Below are 26,934 nucleotides of genomic sequence, written 5' to 3' on the forward strand. Positions count from 1 at the left end.
GTGAGCTATTGTTCTCAACCCAAATCATTTTTTTGTGGTGCAGACACACGTTAAATTCAACATGGGGATTAACAAAGGAATACACAGGGAGGGAAGAGAGACGCAGTAAAAAGAACTGCAAACTGCTTAGTAGCAAAATTTAACAATAAGAGGCCTAATTGGTTCAACTGCCCAAGCTCAATGGAGCAATTAAGCACAGTGGAAAGGGAAGAATGGCAGGAAGAAGAGACAGACAGTGCTGAGAGAAGGAGACGAGAGTAATGAAAAAGGGGAAGGAAGTGCAAGAGATAGCAAGAGAACAAACAGAAATTGTTGAAAGCAGTAAGTAAACTGTTGGAAGAGTGAAATGAGGTTTAGGAATATAATACAAATGTGGCAAATAATGAAGTATTGTGTAATGAGGAAGACAATTCATAGGTTCACAGGAGGTTAGTAGGATAAAGGCCCTACAAGCCTAGCCATGTACCAAAACAGTGTACCCTAAATGACCATAGTTAGAGGGTCGTTGATAGCAGAGTAATTCAATGATCAGCACTGACTACCCCATCCATGAAGGACACAGGTGCCAACCCTAGGGGTGAATTTATCGTTTACCCATCCAAATGTCAAGCTTGTGCTTAAATACGGCCATTGAGGAACTCTGCTACATGTGAAGTGGGAGGTTATTCCAGAGGAGGGGCAATCTCTGGGAGATGTATCCGTCTCTCCAACATGTTTTGTTAATGTCACAAACAAGGCTGTGATCCCTGGAGCAAGTGACTCTTGTCCCATTTGATTTGCAGCATTTCCATTAGGGAAGAGTAAGAGACTGCTCTGTACACCAGGCACAGGTGGTCTCTCAGTAGCCTATATGATACAGAGTACAGTGCCAGGGCTTTCAGTCTTTTAATGTATGCCACATTTTGGAGGCCCTGGATTCTCCTGCTTCTAAACCTATGTGGTCTCCCCAGTTGCTGCAGGTGTCTGGTGAGATGCATACAGAAGGGAGCATTGTACTCGATTAGTGATCTGATAAGGGCCGGGTAACACTGGAGTTGTAACCTTCTTAGTCTTGGATGTGATGCCCTTTATTTATGAGATGCGCAATGTAGAAAGCTTTCCTCACCACTATAGACACATGGTGATCGAAGTTAGATTGCTATTAAACTGTGTTCCTAAGTCTCTCACCACTGTGTTTGTGCTATCTATATCACAATTAGCACGGGCTATTTCTTTGCCAAAGGGGATAATGAGGCATTTTTTTGCATTTAAGTTTAGTCCACAACTTTGGCACCCATCATCTGTTTGCTTCAGCCCCTTCTGTAATGTCTACATTGCTGGATGACTCAAAGATTGCGTCCAGTTTGCATTCATCTGCAAACCTGGTAAGCCACAGGCCATCTACCTTCACCTGGACCACAGAGAAATAGATTCAAGCAGTAAAGGGCCCAGCACAGATCATTGTGGTGCCCCACTAGTACATAGTCTACTGGTAGAGGTGGACTCCTCAGCTTTGACAGTATGCGTTTTTGTCAGTGAGTCAGTTGGCTACTAAATCTAGTCTCTACAAGACATCGGGTTTGCTTGTTCAAGTTGTGAAGGGTATTCTTCCCTCTGCTGAGTAACTTCCCTTTTGTTCTTAGACATCAGTTTTTTTTTTCTTTTGTTATATAACTTATTTATACTTGCAGTCCACCAGGGTGGCTTTTTTTTTGGGAGTACCTAGTTTTATTCTCATCAGGTACAGCTGAGTCAGTACATTTGTTTAAGTGGCTGTAAGGACATTTGTGTACTCTTCTACATAGGCATCATTACTGGCTGTTAGCAGGGGCCTTGAAACTCTTTATACCATTGCTTAATAGGCTACAGTTTGCTTTGCAGAAATTTTTAAGTTTTTTTTGTTCCTGTGGGGGTGTCAGGTCTGATCCTTACTTCAAACGAGACTGATTTATGACCTAACCTTAACAGGGAGGGCAACACAGAGAGTAATGCAGTGACTCCCCCATGTTGGTGAGCACTAGGTCTAGGACATTTGACCCCCTTGTGGGGGGGGGGGGTGCAGACCAACTCTTCCAGGGCATTTGAATTAACAAAATCCAGGAACCTCAGAGTGATCATGTTTGTGCTCATTTAAGTTGGCCAACTGATGGAAGGATAATTGAAATGTCCCATGACCAAGGTGTCTGGCTGTACACTGAGTGACTCTAGCAAGTACAGGTAGGCAATGTGCTTCTCGTGGTTCATAGTGGGTGGCCTGTAGCTAGTGATGGTGTGTTAGGGCATTTTGCCTACAGTTATTTGAACCTGGAGTAGCTGAAGACAGTTGTACTGTTTTACCAGTCTCAAGGTGTATTTGGATTTAATGAAAATAGAAACACCTCTACCCTTGGTTCTTTCATGTTTGTTCTACAGCTGGGGTGCTCTCTGTGGCCTTCAACCAAATCTCAGCGACTGGAAAGACATCAGCATCTTCCAAGGTGAGGAGAGCTGTTTAGGCTAATAGCATTAAGTTGCATGACCTTGAGTTTGTCTCTAGTGGATTAAGTTGCATGACCTTGAGTTTGTCTCTAGTGGATTTCTTTACATCAGAAGTGTTGTTGTTTTCACACTGCCTAAAAAAGACACTATGGAGGAGGCAAGTGTCTTTGCCAGTTCCTGAAAGCCTTGAAGAGACAGGTGAAGGCCATCTCTGGCAAAGCAGAGTGGTCTGCAGACAATGTCCCCTGGAGTGACACCAGAAGATAAGCCAATTTTTGAAATCAATCACTTTTTGTCTGTGCTGTAGCATCATCCTAGGTGAAGGTAGAATACTGCTTAGGGCTAGGGTCATACCTGCCTGAGACACGATCTGAGAATTCATTCACGTCTCTCTTCATACAGCCCAGAGAAGTATGTCTCAAGTCATTCACTCCAACATGTACTATGACAGAGTCATAACAGTAATTGTTGCTGAGTGACTTGAGTGCATGCATGATTTGCTGGATCATGGCACCTGACAGGAAGCTGACTGTGACATTCTTGTCCAACCTGGAGAGGGGGACATCTGTGTGCCTCGCTACTGAGTTGTCAATGACTAAGACATTAGGTTTTGACATGTTTTGCCTTAGGGGCTTAACTGTTGAGACACTGATATGTGTGTTATGTGTAGTGGTGGATTCTGTTCATGTACCAGTATGTGTAGGTTGTTTGTGCTTGGGAGGTCTCTAATCTTTTGGTAGGCTGATAATGAGTTCCTCCGCATATGTGGGTTTATGTGTTTTGACCTTATCTTGTGCAGCTGGAGAGATGTGTGTGCTAACAACCTGTTTAATGTCTTGCTTACTGTTACGTGAGAGGACTGATTACAGTTCACGGTACAGTTACATCTCTCATGTTTGCTTTAGGAGCAAGTGGTTGTCAGTATAAATGAGGCAATTACTACATTGCCTCAAGATGCCCATATCAACCAGGTTAGCTGGAGAAATGCTGGGAAATTGCCTGTCCATAGCAGTAGGTAATTCTTAAGTACTAATCTGTGAGAGGGCAAATTAGATCAGCTATTGCCTCTGGGCTTAACAAGGGGTATTATTCTATAGAAGAACAGGGACAAAGAGTGGGATAACGCTGCTTAGTGTTCAGATGAGTTGCCTGCAGGGCAGAAATGCATTGCTGTATTGCCCACAGAGCAGCAGGGAAACTGGGAAAGTATCACTGACTAGTATCTAGGTAAAAAATAGTTTCTAAGTGTTTGTGTCTATACAAGGCACCTCTAACCCAAGTTGTGCAGTGCGCAGCTACACGCAAATGCGAGGCATGTATACAGATGAAATTACACAGTTGTAAACTAGTCTGTCAAAAGGAAATCACACAATGATGCTTCTTAGTGCATATCCCCAACTCATCATCATCATCTTTCGGCTGTTCCCATTAGGGGTCACCACAGCGGATCATCTGTTTCCATTTCTTCCTGTCCTCTGCATCTTGCTCTGTCACATCAACCACCTGCATTGTCCTCTCTCACCACATCAATAAACCTGAGCTCAGGCCTTCCTCTTTTCCTGTTACCTGGTAGCTTCATCCTTAGCATCTTTTTCCCAATATACTCAGCATCCCTCCTCAGCACATGTCCAAATCAATGTAATCTTGCCTCTGTGGCTTTGTCTCCAAACCTTCCAACCTGAGCTGACCCTCTAATATACTTATTCCTAATCCTGTCCACACTCGTCACACCCAGTGCAAATCTTAACATCTTTAACTCTGCCACATCCAGCTCTAACTTCTGCCTTTTTGTCAGTGCCACTGTCTCCAACCCATATAACATAGCTGGTCTCACTACCCTCTTGTAGACCTTCCCTTTCACTCTTACTGGTACTAGTCTGTCACAAATCACTCCTGACACTCTTCTCCACCCACTCCATCCTGCCTGTACTCTCTTCTTCACCTCTCTTCTACACTCACCATTACTCTGAACTATTGATGCCAACTATTTAAACCCATCCACCTTCACCTCCCCTACTCCATGTATCCTTAACATTCCTCTATCCTCCCTCTCATTCACACACATATATTCTGTCTTAGTCCTGCTGACCTTCATTCCTCTTCTCTCTAGTGCATATCTCCATCTTCCCAGGGTCTCCTCCACCTGTTCCCTACTCTCACTACAGATCACAATGTCATCTGCAAACATCATAGGCCACGGGGACTCCTGTCTGATCTCATTTGTCAACCTGTCATCATCATTGCAAATAAGAAAGGGCTCAGAGCTGATCCTTGATGTAATCCCACCTCCACCTTGAACGCATCCGTCACTCCCACCGCAGACCTCACCGCTGTCACATTACCCTCATACATATCCTGTACCACTCTTACATATTTCTCTGACACTCCTGACTTCCTCATACAATACCACAACTCCTCTCTAGACACCCTGTCATATGCTTTCTCTAAGTCTACAAAAACACAATACAACTCCTTCTGACCTTCTCTGTACTTCTCCATCAACACTCTCAGAGCAAACATTACATCTGTAGTGCTCTTTCCCAGCATGAAACCATACTGCTGATCACTAATCATCACGTCCCTTCTTAACCTAGCTTCCACTACTCTCCCATAACTTCATGCTGTGACTGATCAATTTAATCCCTCTGTAGTTACTACAGCTCTGCACATCACCCTTATTCTTAAAAATTGGTACCAAAACACTTTTTCTCCATTTCTCAGACATCCTCTCACTTTCCAAGATTTCATTAAACAATCTGGTTAAAACTCCACTGCCATTTCTCCTAAGCACCTCCATGCTTCCACTGGTATGTCATCTGGACCAACAGCCTTTCCATTCTTCATCCTCTTCAAAGCTGTCCTTACTTCCTCCTTGCTAATCTGTTTCAATTCCTAATTCACTATCCCCACATTACCCAACCTTCTCTGTCATTCTCTTCATTCATCAGCCCCTCAAAGTACTCTTTACTTGAGAGTATGTTTCCCTCACTATCCTTTATCACCCTTACCTGCTGCACATCTTTCCCAGCTCGGTCCCTCTATCTAACCAATCGATACAGGTCCTTTTCTCCCTCGTTAGTGTCTAACCTTTCATACAACTCTCCATATGCCTTATCCTTAGCCTTCACCACCTCTCTCTCTTTGCCATGCTCATCTCCTTATACTCCTGTCTACTTTCTTCATCTCTCTGACAATCCCACTTCTTCTTCGTCAGTCTCTAATAATCATCAGTCTCTAATAATAGTCAATCATAACACTATATGAAATAAAGTTTTTAAAATACATTTAATGAAAGTTTGGTTGCAGTATGAAATATGATATTTGGGAGGTTAGGTGCCTGGCACTGTGCCACTGGGGTCTGTTCTTCCTTACGTCTCTACTCATCTCACTTGCAGCCATCTCACAGGTGATACAGTAGGCAAACTAAACTCAGAATTTGGGATCAACTGCTAAAGAATGGAACAGTAATGAATTGGGGGAACAGGCTTTGTAAAATATCTGTTGGGTCAAACAAAATAAAGGGGCATAAACTAAATAAAAAAGAGTTGCAAGATCAAACTGGGTCAATCAGGGAAGAGGAATCACAGAAATGATTAACTGAATGAAGAATACAAGACAGAAGTCTATATATACTAGGGGGTTACAGTTCATGTTAAGAGACTTTTGCAACCTGTTTCATTTTGTTTTCTGATTTGAGAAATATGTTTGGCCTGGTGTTTTTGCTCTGTTTGGCAAATTGATACTTAAATTACCTAGGCTGCACATTTCACATGCTTTTTTCCATTGGTTAATTTGGTTCTCGTGTAATACTTAAACACCTAGAGCTCATCTATGGCATTGTCTTTCCTGATAAGACTGAAGGCCTGCAAAAACTTCAAGCACTGTTGGTGACTCCCCTTGGTGATTTTTATCCTGCCAACTCTTACTGTAAATTTAGCTGTATAAGCTCCTACCTTTTTACACTACTGTTGATATCTTGAATTATTTATTTGTTTGCACTTTTTTCCCAAAATAAGCTAAATGAATTGTGTCTGTTCTACTGATTTACTTGCTCTGAATTCATTATCTAGCTAGCTGTTGGATAAAACAGTCTAGCAAGCTCATTTCTATGTTTTTACATAAAAAAGACTAAGGATTTTCCATCTAATGGCAGTGGGTGGTAGCCTGGTCTGTATAGGTTGAGGAAACACCATAGAGATTCCTGCATGTATCTGTTTTACTGGCCAAAGGACATATTAAACAGCTTATCTTTGTTTTACTGCCTTTATTAATTCTGCACAAGCGAGTGGCTCTTGTCTCATTTCCACAAACAAAGTATTTTTTTGAATAATCACACCTCTATAAGCTGGTTAAAGTATACTGTTGTTGATATATTGACTAACTTAATGCTTCCCCTTATGCCTTTCCTTAACTTTAAGCTTGTTTGCATATCAGTGCACTTCTGGAACTCTTTTACTGTGCTTTTACATTAGGAGGACTGGGATTAATCATCTAGTGGCAGTAAGTGTTTGTCTGGTTTATTTGTTTTAGGAAGCACACAAAAGGGCACAAAGTGTAGTCATTTTGCTGACCAGAGAAGCTCAGCAGTCAGTTTTCTGTATTTCCAGTGTTGGTATAAATCTGGCACGTTTGCATGCAGCTGCTTGGCATGCCAGTGCTTTTTACAGACGCAAACATCTAAAAGCAAATGTCCCCTTTAGAACTGTCCATAAAGTAGTACCCTGTAAAGCAGTAAGTATACAGCTAACACCTTACTCACTAACAAGCTCAGAGCAGCTAGTTGCACATGATGTGGTGATACTGTTATTATTTTTATAGCTTTGTCTGCCTCCAACCCACTCCCAAAAAGCACCCTCAACAGCCTTCTGGTAACTCCCATATGCCACACGATTGTAAGCTCACCAATTAGGGGTCGGACAACATGGCTATGCAATTTCCTAAATTTTCAGCAGCCAGCCTGGTGGCTGTGAATATCTTGAGATGATGTCGCAATTGTCACATGTTTATTGACAACTACTTAATCCTTGGTAACTGATACAAATTTACTAAAAAAAATACTGAAGTTAAGAAGGATTATGAACAAAGATGTGCAGGATTAAGATTATTTAATTTTTGTTATAAGCATATTCATGGAAAATTAATTCTCGCCTATAGTAGATTTCATGACCCGATTTTGCAGGATATGTTTAATACAGTGCTCAACAGCCGTGCATGTCCTCTCTGACTACATCCATAAACCTTATCTTAGGCCTTTCTCTTTTCCTCTTACCTGGCAGCGCCATCCTTTTCCCAATATACTCAGTTTTTAATTAAAAGTGAGAGTACTATGATGAGAGTTCAGTATGCTTCTGTAAAGGTCACAAAATTACGGAATAACATAACAGTCAATGTTAAAACAATCCAAGACTTTAGACAGTTTTAAGGGGAGTTTGGACACATGGACTGATAGTAAAGTTTACATTCCATATTTGGAAGAATTAGCACTTCATAAGGGGTAAAAGGCCTAAATGCGATTTACAAATTTATACAGTATGCGAGAGGTGTACATACAACATGTGACTAGAGGCTAAACTCTCGCACAGAAGCACACATCAAGTTATCAAAACCACACACACATCACACAGCACTCACACAGACCAACATTTGCTGAGGCCCTTAAATGCAATCTTCCTAAACAAAAGAAGACCACCTAGAACATCCATCAGCAAAGATTATCCTCAGCAAACCCAGAAGCACTCAACAAAAGCAACACCTAACAACAAACAGTGTCAATCAGTGCAGCCCCAAATACAAAGCCCTAAGGGCAAGCAAACATACTTCCAAGGACTATAGTCATAGGGGACTCCATTATAAGACATACAGATGCCCCTCTAACCAGGCTGAACAAGGAGATTATAACTGTTAGCTGCCTACCTGGAGTTAAGATCCACCTTGGTACACATGCACTCAAGTCTGTGCACCATGGGTACCAGTACAATTCCATCATAGTGTACTTAGGTGTAAATAACCTGAGACATACCTCCCTAGACTATATGAAGACAGACATTACTGATCTCTCTGACTACATGTTTCAGGCTGGTATGAGTCTAGCACTGAACAACATATTACCTTCACCAAGGATTATGTTGCTGTATCAACAAAAGATGATTAATATTAACAACTGGCTGAGTTTCTAGTGTCAGTCTAAGGGGATCCAATATCTGTCAGCATGGGAAGATATGGTTAACATACCAAGTTGCTTTGCCAAGGCTGGTCTGCAACTGTCCCCTCTAGGCTTTTGACTGCTGGTTAAAACTTTATCCTCCTCTATAGAGCCTTTATTAGACAATGCCAAATAGACAAACCAACTGATGTAGCAAAATCAACTCAACTGAACCTCAAGGTGTTACTGCTCAATGCAAACAACCTAATCAAAAAGCTAAACTCCCTCCAAGTCCTCCTCATACTGGAGGATACAGACATCTGTGCAGTTACCAAGACATGGTTTAAATTCTGCATAGACTACCCAGGCACTGCAAGGTTTCAGTGTCTTCAACACTTTTAAACCAGTAGCTGTACAGACAGGGACTAAATGTGGAGGTGTCTTGACGTACATCAATAACAAGCATACCTCTAGGGTGGTTAAACAGGATGATGCGCTGGAGTTTCTCCACATGCACGTCACCATAGATAAAATCCCATACCACATCCTAGCCAGCTACAGGTTATCTTCAGTCCATGAAAATCATAGCGCATACTTAAACCTATTGGAAACACTCGCCATCCAACCTAACATCTTACTTAAGGGGGAATTTAATTACTCTTCTACAAACTGGGAATCCTACATGTCCCCAATTCCTCAAGCACAGATATTACTGGACTTTGTAAATACAAACACCCTTAACTAGTTAGTGCATACTCCTATTACAGGTTCCAACATACTGGAACTCAAACTCACAAATTTGGAAGAACGCTGCACTACTCACAATGTCACATCCTCCCTGGTAAGGTCTAACCATAAAGCCGCTTCTTCGAAATCAAAATCAACTCGGTAACCCCCATAAACCCAGTAACAGTTTGGAACTACTCCATGACAAGCTACCTTTTATTAAACGATAGTCTGTCAAAATTGAATGCCCCTCCAGACCCAGAAAATACAGCAGCCTCTACAGAATTGTTAATACAAATCTCTATAAACCCATGTCAGTGGGTGTACACAGGTTGCTGTACCTACCAGAAATAAGCCCAAAACTCACCCCAAAAACAAACCACCCTGGTGACATCCCAGATTAAATACATTATACAACAAAAGGAAAAAAATCATGGTTAAAATCAGAAGGTGTAACTGCCATAAAGAAAGGAACTTGGCAGCTAATAGGGCTATTTAAGTCCAATAAAACCAGTTGTGAAGTCAATATAGCCTCAAAGGCAACAGATAATCATAAAGACTTCTTCAGCTCTGTCACAAACCTCAAAGGCAGGACACAGCAGCATACTGAACTGGTGGCTAATGGTAACATATTCACTGAGCCTGGTGATAAAAAACGAATCTGCTGGCTGACAAATTCCATTCCAACTTTACCCCCTCAACTCACTCCAAGCTACCTCCCAAGAAATAACTTCAAACATAACCCCTTTAACTATAAATAGGCAGCATGTCCTGGCTTTGCTTGCTAAGGCAAAGAGTACAGCCTCAGTGGGCCTTGATAATATCCCAGTATACCTCCTGAATAGTCTACAATATGACTGATAAGGGCCACTGGAGTTACTATTTAACTATAATGTTAAAACAGACTCTGTGCCATGAGAATGGAGAATTGCAGCAGTCATTCCTCTTCATAATGGTGGACCAACAACAGATCCTGGAAACTACTGACCCATTAGTCAGACTAGTCCTACATCCAAAGCCATGGAATGAATTGTCACAGAAATGATCAACAAAGACACAGGAGACCTTCAGACAGTGGATCCACCCCAGTCTGGCTTTGTCAAAGGAAGGTCATGCCTAATGAACCTGGTGGACTTCTTTGAGAAGGTCACTGAGGCAATGGATGAAAGTAAAACAGTGTATATTGTCTAACTTGACTTGGCTAAGGCATTAACCAACTCTGGCATTAACAAACTTATGGAAGTTAGCATAAACCCCTATATAACACACTAGACAGCCAACTGGCTCACAGATAGGACCTAGGAAGTTAAGATTGGCGAAATCACCTCAATAAAGAGGCCACTCACCAGTGGAGTCCCGCAAGGCTCTGTGGTGGGCCCTCTCTTCTTTGCCATCTAGTTCTCAAGTAGAAGGCTAATGTCAAAGGCCTCTGGCTGACCAAGTTTGCAGATAACTGCAAACTGGGAGCAGTCACAGAATCCACCCCAAGGACACTAACATCTTACAATTGGGTCTAACACAGACAAATGATTGTTGCCAATGCCACACCACCTTTTGGGATTTTGGTCACTCCAAGAAACTACATCATCAATAAAACACCCATAAGAGTTGACCCACTAGTCAGGGAGCTAGGGCAGTAACCTGGCCTTCATATGACATGTATCCAAGGTAGTACAGAAATCTTTTTAGGTTGCTAAACATACAAGTAAATGCATGGTATCTAGGTCCAGTTAAGATATTGTACCACTATACTAGGCACTCACTAGACATATCATTGAGTGTAATGCCTCCTATGTACCTGACCAAACACATGCAGCAATTGAACACCTGCAAAGGTTCCTTACAAAAAGAAAACAGAGCATAAACACAATGTCCTATGTGGATCTCCTCAAAGCCCTATCTTTAAACTTGATCTCCTGCAAACTACTGAGAGGTAACTTATGCCTAACATACAGGAATCTATGGACCCTGTTCTGATGAACCTTTTGCACATCCAGAAGACAAACATCAGAGCTACTACTACATCTGAACACCCAAAATTTGAGTGCAATGTAAACAGAACATGCCAGAGACACATGTATCACACAGGATTCCCCTTCTCTGGAATAGGCTCCCCATCCATGAGAAACAAAGTCCCTACCTAATCCTATTTAATCATAACGTGGACCACGGAATGAGAAATAGAAAATTCACCCCTGGTCTGGTGCCCATATCTATGACAGATAGAGGCAGTCAAGTAAATCATGTCATATTCAACAATCACTCCTATATAAACATCTAAAATATATAACTTGTGGGACACATTTGGGTTAAACTGCTAGACTTATAAAGGCCTTTAGCTGTAGTAGGCACTAGCCTACTATGCACCTATGAAAATGATCAGTTGAAAGTAACCATAAAAATCAAACAAAAATGGGACAGATTGAGAGAGAGACAGAACTGGCTGACAAACAATGTGAGTCAACAGGTCTCCTTCCCAGCAAGTAGTAGTAGGAAGTTCAGAATCTTTGCTTGAAAGTGTTTGCATAAGTATTTTTATATTCCAAAGAGAATCGTAGGGTCTTTTCAGCTATAGAATGCAAACTGTTAGAGATGTGATGGGGTTCAGTTGAGGACTGGCTACACATTTTTTGGCATTGTAAAGGATTACAAAGATTTAGAGAATATGTAAACTCTACTTGCCCTCATCATGTCAGCAATAAAGAAAGCAATAACAATAAGATGGATAAAGACAGTGCCCATCTAAGAGGGGCATGATTTAGATAGTGGAAGCTTCAAATGAAAATGAGGAAAAGGAACTAGAGAAGAGGCTGGAAAATTTTGTTGTGAGATGCATGCCCTGGTTTAACTATTAAGATAAGCAGTCTGCAGAAAACTGGTGAACAGGATGCAAAATCATCAGAGTTCTGGAGTGAAGTTTTTGCCATGTCCAGTTTATTTAATCTTTGATTTTTTTTAACTTTCATTTCCCCCTTTGGTTTCTTTGTTTTGTTAAATCAGATGCACTGTTATATAGCTTATACTACAGCCAAGATGATTTAAACTGAAATATGAACCAAAATGGAACACACTGTCACCAACACAGCACTTGAACTCGCTTTATTCAAACCAACTTCAATAAAATACAAAGAATCCGATAAGCGCTTTCATCCCAAATTACACAGGACTTCTTCAGAACAATAATAATACCATGACCCCAACCTTATATACACTCCACCCAACCAATTAGACATAATTAACGCAAATGTATAGACTGAGTATGTGAAAATCACCATGTAATATAATAACATAAATTAAATAAAAAAAGCAGTGGTAAAAATTAACATTGAGTTTACAAAAATGTAACCATTTAAAACATGTATATAAACACTTAATTTATCTTAAAATGTTTTTTAACCTTCACACGCTATTAATACTAACACATTCATTGATTCCAGGGCATCTAGTAGCATTATACCTTAACTGCCACTTCAGTTCAGCAATATTCAAATTTTCATCCACTATAAACCCTTGCCTGTCCTTCAAAATTTGTTCCACTACAAAAAAGCCAAACCTATGATCCTGGTAACATTTTAAATGCCTAAATAGGGCATTGGTCAGCTTTTTATTTTTAATATCTGTTAAATGCTCGTATATTCTGTCCTTGAATTGTCTACAGGCCTTCCCAATGTAAAATGCTGGGCAAAGCTTATTTATATTAATGTCCTTACCATTAAGACTAATCTTACTTCCAGTTACTAGTATGTATGGACATTGTGTACACAAGCCAGATTTAAAGTTGCCCACCATTTTACATCCACTCTCGTATCTTGGTGGGCCAGTTTCCAAAATGTTCTTGAATGACCTATCCCTTCTAAATACAAAGGTAGGCTCATCAACTAGAAGTCTAACTGCTTCCATATCTGTGTGCAGTTTCCCCAATTTTTTCTAACAACTGCCATTATGTTTCTAAAATCTTTATTATATGTATAAAACTCATTCCCTTATTTTTCTCATCAATTTTACTCCTTGTATTTTGTGTTTCCACACCTACATTAGTAAAATCTAATATAGATCTATAAACGTTTTTAACAGTTACTTCCTGTTTTATTTTCTCAACAAAAACTGATGGGTAACCCCTCTAAAAACATATCAGAGATCAACTGTATTTCCTCCAAAAATTCAATATCTAAGGTTACCATTTTTGGGAGCCGTAACCAATTGCCCCTTAACAATGGCTTTTTTCTGATGATTACGGTGATAACTTGCATAATTTAAATACAAACTGGAGAAAGTAGGCTTCCTATAAATTTTAGACACCAAGCTATTTTTACCTCTATCAACCCTTAAATCAGTATCCAAATATATTGCTCTCTCCCTACTATACTCATAAGTAAACTTAAAAAATTCCACTGTATGATTAACATAGACCAAAAATTCTAGAAGCCTTTGTTCTGATCCTATCCATAACAAAAACATGTCATCCAGGTACCTAGTAAAGAACAAGATGTCATTCCAAAATTCACTTTGAAAGATGAATTCTGTCTCCCAAAAGGACATTAGATAATTGGTAAAAGTGGGGGCACAAGCTGCCCCCATTGCCACTCCAGTAATTTGCTTGTAATACTGTCCTTAAAAAACAAATAGATGTTCTTCAACACTACCTCTATTAAGATGGTCAATACATTTATGTCATCTTGCTCATAATACCCAGTGGCCAACTACTGTAATTCAAACCATGTCAGTCTAATTTCTTGTGGGATGACAGAAAATAAATTAAACATGTCTATAGCTACTAGAAACATATCCTCCCTGTATGTAATTCTGTTGATATTATTCAAAAACTGCCAAGAATCTTTGCATATATATGAAGAATACTGTAAAGATTTTTTTCAAATGGAAATCCAAATATCTACCAATGAAACAAGTTTTGGCCCTTTTCTCATCTATAATAGGTCTAACATTGCCCCCCACACCCCTGCTACTATATATACTAACTCCAGGATCGCTCTACAGTGGGGAATAGGCCATATGTCACTGTCGGCGATATGAGTGCAAGTGAAATGAAGTGTCAGTGAAATTAACTTTCAGTGAATTGGGCCTGCTGACTTGACTGAAGGTGATCTATCTATATATATATATACACATATATATTAAATATATATTAATAGTGAACATATAGTGTATCTATTTTGTATTAGATTGTTGACAAGTACTGGTTGTAGAGAAATGTGTTCATTTAACCCTGGATAAGTGGAATGCATGCAAATGCAGTTGCCACCTTAGTTCAACTTCGAGTTTAGTTTAATTGTTCAAAATTCTGCTCAGGCTCTGGCCACTTCTTTTACAATGACAACACATTTCATGTTCCAAGACGCCCATTCTGTAAGGGTCTAATCATAATCCATCTCACTATTGCCTGTTACTTAACTAGCATCGTGCCCGATTCCCACATTCTGCCTTGTGGGTAGTCACTCTACGTGGTAGCTGCATGCAGCTTTTTTGGGCTGAAACCAGCCAGGTTATTCCTACTTCTCATTCACATAAAATGTAACATAAAATGTGAAAAGTACTTACTCAGATGTAACAAAGGCATGTTCTTTTATTGTATACAAGACATCCAGGAATTTAATTTTTGTGGTCAGTGTGTGCCCATGGTAAATGATTGGCAGATCATCTGGACCATCCCAGCAGTCCACTGAAAAAGATAATGGATTCACAACATTAGCCTGGCTGTTATTTCTGGTTAGCACACAAAATACAGAAACCTGCATGCAATCATCAACAGTGAATTTAAAAAAGGTTAAAATTCATTAAATGACTTGCATCTTGTATCCTAGTGTTTTTTTTCCAGCTGTACAATAGTCTACTAAAAAATGGCCAAGATTATTTCTGTTTATACTGCTACAGGCAGCAATATACCTGTTAAAGTCTGTTAACTGCTGTCACGATTATATGTTTCCAACACATTCATCTACCCATTTTCTAAACTACTTCTCCTTATGAGGGTCTCAGCACAAGCAGGCCGAGCAGGGCACACCAGACCGCTATTTAAACAAATACATTACAACAAAGATAAAAACATATCTCCAGGCAAACTAATCCTTATTATCTCTTAACTAAAAGATTTAACGAGTCCTAAAATAATAGACTATATTCCTAGAATATATTGCAAGTAGATGTGGAAGTGCAAAAAATCTCACGGGTCTGTATACTACTGACTGCCCTGTTCATCGGCTATTTAGCTTCTAATTCTCCCACACACAAACTACAGATTCAATTAAAAATTTACCCGCAAATGACTGCTTTCCCGCTCTTGGTCAACTAACTTATTCAAGAATTTACTAACTTCTTTTACAGGCTATAACTTCTTGGCCAAGAAAAATCCACAAATTTTGTAATCACACAGCAGAAAAATTACCGTCTGTTACACATGCCTGCTATACATTTTGCATCAAATGTATAACTGTGCTTTATCTACCAGACGAACACTGGTACAACCCTTCATATACTAATTTCATACACTGCAAAGAAAGTGACACATTTTCGCACCTTTTCATATCGCTAAAAAACACACATTCAGACTGAATCACATTTTTTTTTAATTAGTTTACCAGCTACAAGTTTTACAACACTAAACTGCAGTTCACATAACTGTAACACACTGACTCAGAGGACAGTAGCAAATTCATTCTCAAGCATCACATCTTCTAGAATATCCAGATTTATTTTCAATCATGACAGTCATTACTTGCAGGAGGGGACATCATATAGTAGGAATTGAAGTGAGAAGTACAACATACTATGCAACTTTAGAAGAAAAACAAGCATTAAAATTAAAAGAAGAGTAGAAAAGACATTATAGCTATGAGCTAGAGATGAGTACATAGAAGATAAACAACGGAGAAAATTGATTATGTTCTTAATAAAACTATGCTTTTTGAATGAATTACTTAAATATACATTATTTTATAATGATCAAGAGTACCAAAGGGCACTAGTTGTCACAGTGAGGCAACAGAGGACCCACAGAATTATTACTGGGTTCAGATTAAGTGTAGGTTGAACTTTGAGATCTGGTATTGAATTCTGAGAAGCATTATTCAAGGTCTTCCTTCACACAGCTGAAACTGAATGGTGGTGGGGGTAAATTATGCAACAAATTCACAGTTATTTGATAGCAGCTAATCTGCGAAAAGTTATGGCAAATGCATTGATAACTGAAAATGGCAGAGAAATGCAAGGAGCCAATGAAATAGCAACAGTTGAGTAAGGCTACTATGAACAATTGGCTTCCTACAGAAATCTGGAGGTAAAGCAAAGAAAGGGGTGAACGCATATTTATGAAAGTGTGAAAAGTGTTTAATCAGGTTTGTATATGTAGGTTTGTATCTGTCTTCAAAGCAAGCAGCATTAGCAGTACTACCAAAAGAATGAGGGGAAAAAATTCAAGTCTGCCTTCTTCTTACAGACCAAAACTGATACTCGGCCATGATTATAAACAGTTTACATTAGCAATACAAGAGCCATACCGGATAGTAAATGACTAAGGTGGATTTGAAAGGGGTGAGGGACACATTTCTGATAAAATTCTGATCTCTTAAGTCTTTATTCTGAACACTGAGTCTTCGTAAAAGCAGCAAAACCAACTGGTATAAGTCTGGAAGAGGAAAACAATTATGATAGGATCAAATGATACTTTTCAACATGTGTGATGTTACCCTATGGTTTTTGAAATATTTGGTAGAAAGTAGTTATGCTAATTCATGCTAGTTCCAAAGGAAGTGTTATGCATGCAGGTCTGTCTTTTTCCACTTTGTAAGACAATACGATTTCACTTTTATAAGATAATACGGAAGACTTGTCAATGTTGTCTCCAGTCAAGTATTGCTTTTCATTTAGTACTGATGACTGCTACAAAACAGAATTCTAATATAAGATGTTATTAAGTGGAAGGGATGGAGATGAAAATGCCTTTATCTGGGGATAACCTGAATAGGCTTTCAACATACTTTTTCACATTTAGACAATTTTTTTCCAAGGTACAAGACTAACAAATAACATGAGTGGTAGCTATTAGTCATCAGACATGTAGAAAACGGAAGACACAAATTGGGGGTTCTCTGGGAAATGCCTTAAAAATATGTAAGATTTTGCTTAAGTAGTTCTATCCAGGACTTTTTGGGTAACCTCTTTGAAGATTTGATGAAAAAATTGAAAGTGGATTTAAGGAAATGGCTACTGGTGAGGTTGAACTTAGGCCAATGGGCCTAAGTGCTGCATTTTTTCAGTGCTACCTTTGCTTTTGTATGCATTTCAAAATTGTCTAGAATATACCCAAGCTCAGATTCTGAAAGATATAAAGCTGACCCTGATGAAAGGCATCAGTGGTTATGGGTTTTAATGCTGTCCTGGACAGCTAATCGGCAAGGTACTTAAAACTAAGGAATTTAATGTCAAGGGTAGTACCTAAAATGATGGAGGATCAAGCAGGAGACTTACAAGAGCCAGATGATGAGATATAAAAATTACTCTGCCAAGATATGCTAAGAAGTATAAGAAATTTTATACATTTGTTTGGAAATGTCAGTACAAATATATTTCTACTCCAGCTAGATAGTTGTAGGAAGTTTCCCCAGGTTGATCCAACGCACTGGGGAGTGATAAACTGAATAAACTGAACTTCGCACCATGCAAATGTTCAGCCTCAGTATAAATCAGATTTAAAAGCATTAACATAAGAGATTCCAGACAGATTAAAATGGCTCTCTAAAATATTGATATTTTTAAAATATGATAAAATATTCAAACAAGGAATAAAAAGTTATTTGCTGGTGAATTTGATAACAACTTTACCCAAAAATGCAATACCTAAGGAGTAGAAGTTTAAATAACCAACCAGAGAAAAATGAATACAATTTGCAGATGAGATAGAGCAATAAGAATGTAAAACTTCAAAGTAATTTTCTATGCAGAAATATGCCTTGAGATAACTGCTGTGGTACTCGTACAGGGAAGTTTTGTAATTAGCTAGTACAGTAATCATCAAACTTGTGCAGTTGATGAAACACAGGCTTCTCTTATAAAACTGGATGGAGGGCAATAATCTGTTTACAATGTTCACAGCACTAATGTGGACAAATAGTGACTATATCCATTTATTTATTATAATAAGAGTGATTAGTTTACTGGCATACCAAGGTTATTTTTAAAATATATTAACCAATATGATATTTTAACATGCTACCTATCTTTAATCCAATCAGTAGCAGTCCATAAAATTCTGTATAAACGTCAAAACTTCCCAGCACTATAAAACCTTGTAAAACTATACTCCCCATGCAAGCCACTATTGCTTTATATGGACAACCTCCTTCTCAGCCAATCCAAAACAAACAACTGCAATGTCAGGTCTCTATACTCTAACTACATTGGCAAAATCTGGAACTTTATTCTTACTTTCCTTAAAGAGCAATAAAAAAAAACAAAAAAAAAAACAGAAAAAAAAAACAGTTCAAAACTCTTCCAATATGGTTAAACCCTGAATAAGGGGAATTTCAAGATAGCTGAACACTGAATAACAGCTTAATTTCATCTCTCTCAGTATGAAAATGAAAACACAGAAGAGAGACCCAGCGAATTCATATTTTTTGGGTAAATTTCACTTACTGGGTAATAAGTGAAATGCCTAGATGCCATCAAATAGGACATTTATAGAACCTGACGAAATTACCAAAAAAGGTGAGGAAAAGACAGTGGCTGGGAAGAATCCTGCAGCTGTTCAGCAAAAAGTAGCTCAAGCTCCAGCTTTGGTGCAAGACATGACTTCCAGTAATCTAGAAGAAAAAAAAATAAGTCAAAGAGCTGACTAGAATAAATAAAATTATGAAGGTATATATCAAGTCAAATAACAAAAAGCTGGAAAAAAAGGAAAAAGCTGTAAACAGATATTTGGATGTGCTAATAAAATTGAAACAATCAGACGTCGAAGTGAAGAAAAGGCTAGCTGAGTATGAGACTGCTCAAGATGAGATGAAGAGATGTTTCAAAAATGGTAGAATTAGAGGACAGAAAACCTGAGATTTTCTACTGTAACAGAGAAGTAAGAAGAAACACATTACATTAACTTTATAAAAGCACAACTAAGCAACTGGACTGGCATTACACAATAGGAACTGTTAATTGAAAGGGCATATTATCATGTGTATGCTTCCCAACCTGACCATGAGAAAGCAGCCAAGACATTTATTAGCAAATCTGTAATCCAACAATCTACCAGCAGAAAGAGTTGATTCTAACAAACCAGAAGGGCAAAGTACTGAAAGATGGAGACAGCACAGTATTTGTGGAAAATTCTGACTCACTGTAAACCAGGCAAAAGATGAGTAAACTTATTCTAGCAATCAGGGAATGTTGAGAGGCAGGTGTCTGCTACTTTCTAGCCATCTTCAGAATATTTCCCTCTGGAAGATCAAAGTCATTTTTTAATGTAGAACAGACTAAGGAGGAAATACAAAAGTTTGTCTTCACATGCACCCTTCTTGCACACATTACATCTTACCAAATTACCTTTATACCCCCACCAAACAACTTCCACTGCATAACTACAGTCACCACCCCTCATGTCACACCATCACACTACTCATACACCTCTCACAACAAATACACCCCAATGCACAACCCACTTAAGCCATCATCTTAACCACACTAACAAAAAGCATCACTAATGCCTTACTTATTTTATTTATTTAACATTTGTTAACCGGGAAAGTCCGACTTGGAACAAAGACAATTTTCAATGGAGGCCTGGGGAGAAATGCTCTAGGCGCATGTCTTTGTAACATGGGAGGAAACCGGAGCACCCGGAGGAAACCCACATGAATGCAGGGAGGACATACAGACTCCACACAAAAGGCACCCCAGCTGGGAATTGAACCGGAGAACCTCCTGCTGTGACTCGGCAATGCTACCGCTGCACCTTACAGACTATCCCTCAATCTAATTTATCTATCACCCACACAAAAAGCTACCCCAAAACTTAAACTAATTCTCTCATTATTAAAACTAACATCCTCAGCGGGGACATCCACCCAAACCCTGGACCCCACAACTCCTCCACTGATAGTCAGCCTAACAACCTCACCCACACTCAAATTACATCCAATAGGAAACCAATTGACCTCCTTATTTTAAGCCTAAATATCAGAAGTATAACCAATAAAATCCATGAACTCCATGCTACCATAGACCTATAGTCCCTTGATATTATTATTCTAACAGAAACCTGGCTCAAACCTCACTTTACCAGTGAGCAAATTCTCCCTTCAGGCTACAACATCCTAAGATAAGATCGGTTGCACAAAAAAGGGGTTGGTGTAGTTGTAATGTATAAACAGAATCTTAATATTCACATCTTAAACTTATCAGCCTCCCTAATTGACAAAGAAGAAATAATCTACACCAACCTAAAAGTAAACTAAGACAAGGCCATTAACATAATAGGATGCTACTTCCCACCTGGCAACAATATCCCTCAACCAGAAAACCTCCTCAGCTGGGTAAATCATCACATTCCACAAGTAACCATAATATTAGGTGATTTTAATATAGACTGGCTATCCTGTTCCAACCACCATCCAGTCCACCATCTAAATCTTCATGTTTTTTTTTTCCAAATTATCCAGACACCCACCAGAATAAATAAGAATTTCAACAAGCTTTCTACTCTTGACTGGATACTAGTCAGCAAGAGCTCCCAATCATACACAGCTGGCTGCCTACCAGATAGCCTCAGTGATCATACCCCAACTTTCCTACTCAAAAAACACATATCAGGCTAAACCCATAACCTATCAGCAAATACATAATAAAGTAAACTTTAACCCTGACAACTTCATCTCAGCCCTAAAAAACTGCAACTGGACTCTACTAAAATACCTCAAACTTGATGACCTTAATACCACCTTTCTTAAAGTCCTAAACACCCATGAGCCCACAAGATTTACTACAGTTAAAGCCCAGTCTTCCCCATGGCTACAAGCAGCCACTAGATCTGAGATAGAGCCTGGAATCACTGGCGCAAAACAAAACCCCCTTCTGATAGACAGAAATTCTGTGAATTACATAAAGTCAAAAATTTAATAAAACAAGAGAAAATCCTATATTACCAGTCTGCCCTGAACTCCACCCTAAACAGCCCTAAACAATTCTGGTCAACCATCAACTCCATCCTCCACCCAGGAAAAGTAGGAACCCCTCCTCCAAACAAAACAAACTCCTCTGAAAACATTGCCACCTCTTTCAACACTCACTTCACACAAACTGTTCCATCACTAGCAAAACAACACAACCCCTCTCCCCTACCCCCCTCCAACTACACCTAGTAACCTGCCCACTGCATTCGCTTTCTCTCCTATCCCTACCTCCAACACAAAAAACATTTATCGAAACTAAAGCCCACAAAACTAGCAGCTGACAACCTCCCAGCTGAGTACCTTAAAATTGCAGCTGAAGCCCTAGCCTACCCAATTGCAATCCTGATTAACCAATCTTTATCTGAAAGCTATGTCACTTCACAATGGAAAATATCCCACATTATCCCCCTCCACAAAGGTGGGCCCTCCACAAAATTCACCAACTACCAGCCCATAGCAATTCTGTCTCCTCTATCAAAAATACTTGAGAGATGCATTCACTCTCAGGTTCTAGGCTAGCCCCTTTTTAACAACCTCCTATCTAACACACAGCATGGTTTCCGACCATACCACAGCACAACCACTGCCTTACTTGCTTTCACCAATACAATCCTTCAACATAAAAACAATGGTTATGTCAGCTCTGCAACTTTCCTAGACCTATCTAAAACATTCAACATGGTCTCTCATAAACAACTCATCACTGTCCTCAATATTCTATCCTTCTCTCAATCTGTCACAAATTGGTTCCTGAGTTACCTGACTGACCACCACCAATCTGTTGTTTGGCATAATGATATATCCCCCAAACTCCCTGTCTCAATAGGTGTTCCCCAAGGATCCATCCTTGGACCCTTACTCTTCTCCATATTCACCAATAATCTAGCCTCTGCTACCAAACAAGCCACTCTCATACAGTACACAGATGATTCAACCATCATCTGCTCAGCCCACTCCCTACCTGAACTTCAAAAGACCACACAGGAAGCCTTTTCCTCAGTTGAAACTTGGCTTTCAGATGCATCTTCCAACCCACCAAACACAATCTAAACACCTACCAATTTAATATTAAAGCCAATGACAACACCATTATCTCCCCAATAGACCACACCAAACTACTTGGAGTTGAAATTGACAATAACCTCAAGTTTGGCATCCACATCTCGGTAACCATAAAAAAGTACACAAAAAACAAGGTGCTTTATACAGAAATAAGCAATTCTTCACCAAAACAGCCAAGATTTCAGTTGCAAATAGCCACCTTATATCCACCCTACTCTATGCCTCTCCAGTATATATCAACCTAGGGCAAAGTGAGTTAGGTAAACTCGAAGCTTGCTAAAAAAAAAACAGCAAGGTTTGCCACTGGTGAAAACTACAGTAGCCACCACTGCACCTCATTTACTGAACTAGGCTGGTTAGAAATCCCTCACCTCCTTCAATGGCACCAACTCTCACTCACCAACAAACTACTAAATCATCCTCTAAAAGTCCCCTCCCTGCAAAATCTACTCCAACCCTATCACACCTCCAGACCACTATGCTCCAGCAACAAAAATCAATTACATGTAACTAAAACCAGGAACTCTGCTGGAGAAGCTCTCTTCTCCTACTCCATAGCAAAATTATGGAATACCTTTCCTCACACTATAACATCTGTGTCATCACACACAGACTTCAAAGCTGCTCTAAAATCTCATCTAAAAGAGCACTGGACATGCTCCTGTAACAATCCTCTCTAACATCTCTACCCCAACCTCTCTAATCCCTTTCTTCCACCCCTCTAACTACCTCGGATTGCAGCCAAATACACTACTTGTAAACCTATATCTCAGCTGTAATCTCAGACACTGTTATTCAAGGGTAATAGCTGCTAGCTCAGCTATTAAAATACATGTTCGTCTTTATGGCACCAATGATATAAGTGTTGTACCATGTAACTAAATTTCATTTTGAACTATAACTGTTTACTACTGTTGTTAAACAAAACCTACCTATACTTCTTGTAACTTGCAATTAATTGTTTTTATTGTGGAGCTTTTCTCCTCGGGCCTCTGCTGAAAAAGGACCTGTGTCCAGTCGGATTTTCCTGGTCAACAAATGTAAATAAATACAATAAATAAAATGTGAGCCATCAAACAGTGGAGGACTCGGCTTCTTATTTTTTCTGATAACAAAGCTCAGAGAGAGTGCAACCTTTTCCAATGTTCCAATGGAAAATGCTTGAAAGACGCAGGAAAGCACCAAAGCTGACTAGAAGAACTGGGAGTATGCTGGAAATGAGCAAGAGACTGGAATTGGGAGATAGAGATCAACAGGAAGAAAATCAGCAATTCAGAAATGAATGTATAAATGTGGGATTACAAAGCATCAATCACGTTTGAGAAATATGAATGAACAAGAAAAACGGGAAATATTAGACTTTTTTTTTTTTTTTTACTTTGTTAAACTTGTAGGGAACTTCAAAGCATTTGTCCTACTTGGTGTTATTAATGTTTGGAAGAACATTAAAGGGAAGGTTAAGAGGTGATTGTAAGTAAAACATTTTTTGTTCGTAACAGTATTTTTATGAAACATTTCATGGTAAGAACTCACATTATATAGTAAAGCATTTTCAAGTTATTTTATTGTTATAAAGATACTAAATTAAACAGGTGCCCCTTTTTCTTATTCTTTCTTCTTTATTTAGTTTTAAGAAATGTAGGCACTGAAATGTAAAAGGAGAAGAAAGCCTGGACAAAAGTATGTTTAAGATAATAGGCTATAATCTTCAGTTGTTGATGTGAAGAATGGGGTATAAAACTAAACAGATCAAGAAGTACAGCTGATATGCTTTCTCTAATGTTTACATAAGGGGATGACTGGATTAAGGCCCTTGGCTTGATTTAGCAACATGTTTTAAGTGGAAGCAATCTCTAATGTTTACATAAGGGAATGACTGGATTAAGGCCATTGGCTTGATTTAGCAACATGTTTTAAGTGGAAGCAAATAAATAAGAGCAGACTGAATGTAATGAAAAGTCTTCCTTCAGCAAATAAATGTTCAGATTGTAAAATGAGAAGCTTATAGCTGAAGGCAAATGTGTACATGGTTATTATGTTAAGAGGGCATATGTTTTAAGGCTAACAATTAACATTTCCTGAAAGCATCCAAGTTATTTTCTACATCTGAGAGAGGAATGGAAGACAAAAACAGACAGAACTTAGTGTAAATAGAAGAACGAGATGTACCATGTACCTTAGCATGTATAACGTTAATTATAAGTCAATTAAAGCCTGTGAGAGTAGCTGTCAATCTGGCACAACTGTTTCTTTTAGGTGGGTTGCACTTCATTACTTAAAGATGTACATAGTTGTGTGTTTTTTATTAAATTAATAGGATATGGGGATATTCTGGGGTTTTTTTTTGAGAGTTTTCATTAACATAAAAAGTCCTGTAAGATGCGACATAGGTTCAACAAGAAACATACTGTAAAAAAAGATCAACCTGCCAAATGTAAGTGCATTCATGTAACACAAAGTCTGAAATAAAAGACATGTAAAAAAGGATGTTATACCTAACAGATGAGAAAAATAATTTCTTATCATAATGGCAACACTTTCCATATTACACTGGAATGTGAATGGTCTCACAGGTATATACAAAATAAATAAAGAAATAAGAAATGCAAAGTTCAAATAGCTATGTTACAGGAGATATATTTGGAAAGAACTGAGCATGTGAATTTGAAAAAAAAAAAGGATTTCAGTAAGGGTACTGAGCAGGATATTTTGGAAACAGGAAAGGTGGTACTTGTATTAATTGCTTGAGGAGCTCCAATAGTTACAGAGGAGGAAAAATGGTAATAATGGTAGATATATGGTAGCAAGGGGCTACCAGCAAGGGAGGAGGAATACACTGTCATGTATTTATATACCACCTAAAACTGCTACAATGTAGCTTGAGAAAACTCTGGAAGAAGGAATTAGCTTTCAGCAGGGGATATTAATTATAGGCGGGGGGACTAGAATTTGATTTGCAACAGTAAGGATGATCCAGGGGTCATGGACAATAAAACAAAATAGGATATATTTGTGAAGAAATTTATGAAAATATTTAGTATGGATGATGCAAATTCAGTAGTAGGAACTCAAAGAATTTGCATATTATTCCTGGGCTAGACTAGACAGAAATTATACTTCACAGGAACAAGTGCATATAATTGAAAGTTTTGATACACATCCAATAACTATATCAAATCACAGAACAATCATAATGGAGATAAAAATGCAGGGTATTGAAGTTAAAACACAATCACTTCCCCTCCTAACTGTTAAAAAGAAAGTAATTTAAGGCATGGATAGTGGAAATTATACAGCAGTTATTATTAGGAAAGTAGAAATTTCTTCAGAAGAGATACAGTGCAATGAAAAAAGTATTTGCACCCTTCCTGATTTCTTATTTTTTTGCATGTTTGTCACACTTAAATGTTTCAGATCAAACACATTTAAATATTAGACAAATATTAGACAAAGATAACCCAAGTAAACACAGAATGCAGTTTTTTAAGTGATGATTTTATTTATTAAGGAAAAAAACTATCCAAACCTACATGGCCCTACGTGAAAAAGTAATTGCCCCCTTGTTAAATCATGAAGTAACTGCGGTTAATCACATTTTTGGGAAAGCTGAGTTCAATTTCACTAGCCACACCCAGGCCTGATTACTGCCAGACCTGTTGAATCAAGAGATCACTTAAATAGAACCTGTCAGACAAAGCGACGTAGGCCAAAAGATCCCAAAAAGGAAGATATCATGCCGCAATCTAAAGAAATTCCGGAACAGATGAGAAACAAAGTAATTGACATCTATCAGTCTGGAAAATGTTACAAAGCCATTTCTAAAGCTTTGGGACTCCAGCGAACCACGGTAAGAGCCATTATCCACAAATGGAGAAAACATGGAAAAGTGGTGAACATTCCCAGGAGCGGCCGGCCTACAAATATTACCCCAAGTGAGCAGGGATGACTCTTCCAAGAGGTCACAAAAGAACCCAGAATAACATATAAAGAACTGTAGGCCTCACTTGTCTCAGTTAAGGTCAGTGTTCATGCCTCAACCATAAGAAAAAGACTGGGCAAAATTGACATGCATAGCAGAGTTCCAAGGTGAAAACCACTGCTGACCAAAAAGAACATAAGGGCTTGTCTCACTTTTGTCAAAAAACATCTTGATGATCCCCAAAACTTTTGGGAAAATATTCTGTGGGCGGACGAAACAAAACTGTTTGGGAGGTGTGCGTCCTGTTACATCTGACGTAAAAGTAACACAGTATTTCAGAAAAAGATCATCAAGCCAACAGTCAAACATGGTGGTGGTAGTGTGATGGTCTGGAGCTGCTTTGCTGCTTCTGGACCTGGATGACTTGCTGTGATTGATGGAACCATGAATTCTGC

The 26,934-nt window shown here is 38.9% G+C and overlaps 1 protein-coding gene across 1 annotated transcript in view; it reads right to left on the minus strand.

Annotated features, from left to right (window-relative positions):
* LOC122798415 (1-phosphatidylinositol 4,5-bisphosphate phosphodiesterase gamma-1-like) overlaps positions 1-26,934 on the minus strand; it is a 3,104,897-nt gene that overhangs the window by 1,342,659 nt on the left and 1,735,304 nt on the right. The window contains exon 12 of the mRNA XM_044067334.1: positions 14,882-15,002. Coding sequence (XP_043923269.1) covers positions 14,882-15,002 — 121 coding nt within the window. The remainder of the gene's footprint in view (positions 1-14,881; positions 15,003-26,934) is intronic.

Source organism: Protopterus annectens, chromosome 3.part1 (assembly GCF_019279795.1).
Source record: "Protopterus annectens isolate FY-2018-M chromosome 3.part1, PAN1.0, whole genome shotgun sequence".
Taxonomy (NCBI): domain Eukaryota; kingdom Metazoa; phylum Chordata; order Ceratodontiformes; family Protopteridae; genus Protopterus; species Protopterus annectens.